The 5,988-nt window shown below is 64.0% G+C and overlaps 2 protein-coding genes across 2 annotated transcripts in view; both read right to left on the bottom strand.

Moving 5' to 3' along the window:
* SH2D7 (SH2 domain containing 7) overlaps positions 1 to 3,491 on the bottom strand; it is a 7,146-nt gene extending 3,655 nt beyond the window's left edge. Inside the window, exons 1-3 of the mRNA XM_077774363.1 lie at positions 3,192 to 3,491; positions 1,676 to 1,765; positions 92 to 257 (exon numbers count right to left, since the gene is read on the bottom strand). Of these exons, the coding sequence (XP_077630489.1) occupies positions 92 to 257; positions 1,676 to 1,765; positions 3,192 to 3,367 (432 nt within the window). The 5' untranslated portion in view covers positions 3,368 to 3,491. The remainder of the gene's footprint in view (positions 1 to 91; positions 258 to 1,675; positions 1,766 to 3,191) is intronic.
* Positions 1 to 5,988, bottom strand: part of IDH3A (isocitrate dehydrogenase (NAD(+)) 3 catalytic subunit alpha) — a 207,535-nt gene that overhangs the window by 42,569 nt on the left and 158,978 nt on the right. The window lies entirely within an intron of this gene.

Genomic DNA, 5,988 nt, shown 5'->3' with positions numbered 1-5,988 from the left:
CAGAGAGGGGCCGCGAGCCGGCACTGAGTGGACACGCGAGGCCTGGGCACCCTGCCCCGCCACCCCCACTCTGGAGGAGAGGGGTGCGTACCCGGGGGCAGGCAGCAGACAGGGTCTCCCCAAAAGGCTCAAGCTGCACCTCCTGGTAATGGCGCACAAGCTCGGCCAGCGAGCCGTGGCTGCACGTGTCCCCCGAGACGAGGTAGCGCCGGTCTTGGAGCTGGTTGATGACAAAGTGACGACAGCGGTCACTGCCCCTGCAACACAAGGACATGCGGCCTGGGGCTGCGGGCGGGGCGGGGAGGGNGCTTCCCGGGAGGAGGCAAGGCAAGGGTGCAGGGCAGGGGTGGGGGCTGCCATCCCGGAGGGCGCAGGGCAGGGGCTCCAGCACAGACTGCCCAGCCTGGCAGGTGGTTGCACAGGGTGGGCATTCCTGGGGGTGCCTGGGGCTGCTGCAGCCGGGGGTGGCACTGGGGTGCAGAATTTACAGGGTCACCACGAAGCTTCGTAGTCAGAATAACCACTGAGGCAACATTTTAGAAAATCCAAATCAACACCAAAGGTCCTTAACGGACAAAGTATCACAGTGCTCACTGTGCCTCACTGCCCCCCCGTCCTGCTGTAAAGATGGGGCTGCACCCCACCCCCAATCCAGCCTGTAAAATCCTGCCCCCTGACCATCCTCCTTCAGGGAAGACTAATTCTGCCGTGACACGCATGCGCCCCAACTGCGCACAGGGACGGTCTCCACAGGCGGACCCTCCCGCGGGACCAGCACCCGGAGCAGAACCGGAACCATGCCCAGCTCTCCCCAGACCCCTCCCGCCCCCTCCCGCCCCCGCCAGCAGAGCCGGGCTTCCTGGTCACGGAGCTGCCCGTACGCGGAATCAGTGTGTCCCTGCGTCTGGCTTCTCTGGCTCAGCACCATCTCTGAGACTGACCCGCGTCCACGCGGACTATGCTTCCCCCCCCCCGCTGTGTGCTGTTCCCCTGAGCGGAAGGTCCACCTTCACCCATCCTGTGGGTGGGCGTTTAGGTCATTTCCAGATTGGGGGCGCTGTAAACGCAGCTGCCGAGGACATCCTTGTACGTGTGTTTTGGGGGCTCGAGGTCAGGATCTGAAGCCTGGCGGTCTGACCAGTGGTCATTTTGAATCTGACCCCAGCCTCTGACTGGAGCCCTGGCCTCCCTTCCTGACGGCGGGAGACTTCTCTCCCTTGGCCTTCCCCACCCAGCCTCCCCTGCGGACTGGGCCTGACGTCGCCATCTCCTGAACATGCCCTCGTCATTTCACGGGACACACGGGCCTCCCCCCTCAGGCTGCCCGTCTGACCTGATGGCCGTCCTGCGCAGGCTGCCCTCCGCACGAGCCCGCGCCCTGTGCCCCGCCCCCGGCTCCCGAGCCTCAGTACCTTTGCACGCGCGGTCCCGTCTGCTGGAAAAGCCCTCCCGACCTTTTCTCCTGGGCCGATGGCACTTCCTCCTTCTCTGCCCCGGGCGCAGAGCTCACTCCCGGGAAGCCCTCCTCAGCCTGCCCCCCGCTGCCATGAAGGCTGGGGCTCCGGCCTGGGCCCCTGCTGCTGAGCCTGTGACGGGCGGGCGTGGGGGAGGGGAGGCCAGCCCCGGGGATGGCTGCGGCCCCTGTGGTTACCTGCGGGCCTGCCTCCTCTCCTACCTGTAGGACAAGATGTAGGCGGTGGCCCGGTCGCTGAGGCGGATGAGGAAGGAGCCGACGGCCTTGTCCCCAAGCAGCTGCTCCGTCTGCCTGGGCAGAGCACATGCAGGTAAGGGGGGCCTGCGCCCCCAGACAGCGCACCCCGACCTGCCTCCGAGCCCCTGCCGGCCGCGCGCCTCCAGCCTCTTGGGGGATCCTCAGGCCTTCGGCTGGGACAGGCCTGTCCAGGCTCAGCCAGGCAGACTCGGGGCTCCCTCCTGGGCCGGGCTGGAGCCTGGCGCCCCCGCTCCACGCCCCACCCTCCACTGCAGCCTCACTGTCAGGCACGATAGTAGCGCCCAGCCCTGGCCACCACTCTCCACCTGAGTAGCTCCGTGGTGAGAGTGACTCCATACAGCTAGGGGCGCTCCGGTTTGGGGAGCTCCCTGCCACAGGACCACTGCGCACAGCTGTGCACGTTGTGCACCACACAAGACGTTTCTGCAGGGGGGCGGCCGTTCTGTCTGGAACCTGGCCACAACAGCAGCCCCTAGGTTCTCGTCTCCCCTGCATGACCCGCCCAGCTCTAGGCAGCTATGGGTATTTCTGAACGGTGCCAAGCACTTGCAGACACGGTGGAAAATTCTGGCTGTCTTCAGGTCTGGCAGTACGTAGACCACTTGTTCACCAAATACTGACCGCCTGCTCTGTGGGGGCGACTGCAGATTTTGCACAGCCCAGAACTGAAGGGAAATGCAGAGCCCCAGGGCGCCGGGGGCCCAGCTCGTAGTGCGTCCGGCTTCAGCTCAGGTCATGACCTCACGGTTCGTGGGTTCGAGCCCCGCGTCAGGCTCTGTGCTGACAGCTCGGAGCCTGGAGCTGCTTAGGATTCTGTGTCTCCCTCTCTCTCTGCCCCTCCCCTGCTCGCGCTCTGTCTCTCTCTCAAAAATGAATATACGTTAAAAAAATTTTTAAAAAGAAAGCGTGGAGCCCCTTCCTCAAAAACTAAGCATTTCAAGACGGGGACAGCAGGGGGCTGAGCCGAGTGCAGGGCCCCCTGAGCGCTGCTGCCCCGGCCCGCGGCCGGCACCTGCTGCGGGAGGGCCCGGCGGGATCTGCCCTTCCTTCGTCTCCTGCGCGGACACCGGCAGCTCCGGCCTAATCACCAAGCAAAGCCCCAGGTCGCAGCCTTGATTCCGGGCTTGCAGGGCGACTCCCACCCCAAACGGCCCCGTCAGCCTCCTCGTGAGCCGTGTTGTGATTTGGGCGGTAGGTGACATGGTCCCCGGTCACTCGCCCGGTTCTCCAGGGCGGGTCTGCTCTCACCCTGCGCCTGCCTGTCCTCACAGTCAGATTGGGGGCCCGCGTGCCCCCACCCTGCCCGCAGGAGCGGCGCCCAGAGAACCCGGCGCGCCTCAGTCCGCCCCCGCCTGCCCAGGGAGGACGCAGGAGGCAGGCCTGTCCCAGGGCCCCCAGACCACCCTCGTGGCCCCGAGGGGCCGTGGGCCTGGCTGGGCGTGTGGACGGGGAGCCTTACTTGCGGCTGATGAACCCGTGAAACCAGGGGGGCAGGGCTCCGTCGTGCAGAACGAGGGGCGCCTGCGTCTCCATGAACCACGTCGAGGCCAGCTGCTGCAGCTTGGCCCGGGCCTGGCTGTCGTCTGCCGCTTCGGGGCCCTTCGCTCGGCCCGGCTGCCTCAGGCCGCCCTCCATCGTGGCCCGCACCCAGGGGGGGCAGGGGCCCTCGCCCACGCGCCTCTATATCTGCGCCCCTCATTTGCCTGCGTCCCCGCCCCCTCCGCCCGCGCACAGGAGCCCTATTGTCACCTCTGGCTGGTCTCCTCCCTGACTCCTGGGCGGACCCTGGTCACACTGGCAGCTGGGGGGCTGGGGGTGGATGGGGAGGGGACCCCGGACTTCCTGGCCCGCTTCCCCCAACCTCCAGTCTCTGCCCTGGCGCGGCTCCTTGGCCGGCTACCGCCCGCCGCGCCGCGGGTCTAAATTCTAGTTCCTTTTCCTCATGGAGGCCGCTTGTAGTTTGGTAAAAGTTCTGTGCTGACTAATCTCCTTCCTCTCAGGGTTTATTGAGCGTCTGCCGTGTGCATGAACTCTGGCTGTGGGCGTAAAGTCTTGCCCAAAACAGCATTTTGCCCTCAGGGCTGCAGGAGCCTTGCGGGCAGGGGGGCCCGGAGCAGGCAGGTGCCAGGGAGGGACTGGGTGGGTCTTTGCCGGAGGCTCGTGTGCTGAAGTGGAGGGGCCTCTGGTGTAGACGGGGCCCCCTGGAAGGGCCGGGAGGGGGTCAGGGCACAGGATGCCTGTTCACCCGGGCAGCAGGTGCAACGTGCCAGCCCTGGGGAGAGGGTCCGGCTGGCGTCCTGCCTCCGCGGGACCTCAGGCCTCTTCGTTATGATGTTGCTGCAGGTCCGTTTCTTCGTGTGTGAACGGGGAGCAGGAAACAGCAGCTACTCGCGACTTGGGGGCAGGATCGTGAGGGCAGGCATCAAGGTGACACACGCGGACATTCAAATCCAGAGGGCGCTGTGCAGTGGGGGCAAACGCAGGGACCGCGGCTGCCCGGGGGACTCACCTGGGGGCTCCTGTCTCCGGGTCTGGGCTTCGAGAGAGAAACGTGTCCCCTGCGGCTCCCGGAGCCCAGCACCCGGGCCTGGGCGCCCCTGCCTGCGGTCCACACGGCAGCCCCGGTCCTGGGCTCCGGCTCTGGCCGTGGGGCTCTGCGCAAGGGACGGGCCCCCCGGGCTTCAGCGTCTCTCTCTGCAGCCGGGACAACACTCCCACGGCCGGAGCGGCTGAGCCAGGTCCCGCGAGGTCCTGGGAGTCTGGGAAGAGACAACACCGGCTGTTACCTTGACCGTGAGTAGGCCCCGACCTGACGGCTCCGAAACGGCTCTACACGAGGTTTAGACCTACAAAGTCAAGGTCTAAAGCCTCGGCGGCTCTGTGATGCACTGGGCGTGAGGCTCACCCCCCGTCTCTGAGTCTCCCTGTCCACGTCCACAGAAAGGGTGTCAGGCCGACCGTCGCCTCCACACAGGGACGGGCGCACCAGCCCCACTAAGTGCTTCCGGGGGGGGGTCCCCTGCTGGGAACGTCGCCTGCACAGTTAACTTCCAGCCTTCACAGCGAGCAGCCCCGGGGGCTCCAGGACGATGCAGGCCTGCGGCTGCTTCCTCACCGGTCTTCCTGCCACACGTNGGGGGGGGAGGCGGCAGTGTGTGGATTATGTCTTTACTTTCCCTAATCTCTAGCTGAAATTCAGCAGTGACTCCCATGAAGAGAACAGAGGAGAAGCCTCATTAGTGTTCACATCACCTGTGACTTTGTCACCAACAGAAATGACAAGACATTTTCATGTCACATTCCAGCTACTGCAGACATCTTGAGATACTGGATTTTCCTCATCATTACGTCAGGATGACAGTAGTGAGACCCAAGGCCAGTGCTGGTTACTCAACCCGCTCGTGTTATCGCATCACAGATACTTTGATAGTCCGACTCTGGTGTAACTGATTTCCACTGTAATGCTACGTATCTCATTATGTATATATATTTTAAAATTTTTTAGAGTTTATTTTTATTTTTAAGAGAGAGAGAGAGACAGAGCATGAGCGGGGGAGGGTCAGAGAGAGAGAGAAGGAGACACAGAATCTGAAACAGGCTCCAGGCTCTGAGCTGTCAGCACAGAGCCCGACGCGGGGCTCGAACCCACAAACCACGAGATCATGACCTGAGCCGACGTCGGGTGCTTAACCGACTGAGCCACCCAGGCGCCCCTATTATGTGTTTTTAAAAACACTTTTCTGCGAAGTCCATGGGCTTCAGCAGACACCAAAGGGGCCCAGGGCTCAGAAAAGCTGAAGGAAGCTGGGGTTTGCCACTTTCCTGGAAGTATTCAAATGCAAAGAAATATGTTTCTATAATTTTCCATAAGGTTCTCCTCCCCCCCTTCAGGAGGACACTGTTGTGAGCAGAACCTGGTCGTTTGCATGAGAAGACAAAGGCGGTCTGTGCTGAGGGGCCAGGGTGAGGAGTCCCCTGGCCGGAGTCTGCGTCTGTGCTCGGGGAAGCCTGGGCCCAGGCCGGAAGCGGCCCAGGTTTGGGGGCATCAGGAGCCCCCTGAAGGCCTGGGGGTGGGTGGTCTCTGACAGGGCTTCGTACCCCACTGCTCAGCCTTGCGCCCCGCCCACCCCGCCCATTACCTACGGGCAGGGCAGGGCACAGAGGTGACCCTGGCGTGGGCCTGCCCCTTGGAGTCCTCCTCCCCAGGGTGCCTGAGGGCACAGGCTCTAGAGTCAGACTGCCAGAGCTTGGACCCT

The sequence above is a fragment of the Crocuta crocuta genome, unplaced genomic scaffold (genome assembly GCF_008692635.1).
Source record: "Crocuta crocuta isolate KB4526 unplaced genomic scaffold, BGI_CrCroc_1.0 scaffold7, whole genome shotgun sequence".
Taxonomy (NCBI): domain Eukaryota; kingdom Metazoa; phylum Chordata; class Mammalia; order Carnivora; family Hyaenidae; genus Crocuta; species Crocuta crocuta.
Note: the sequence above shows the minus strand (reverse complement) of the source record. Positions and strands in the feature narration are given on the sequence as shown.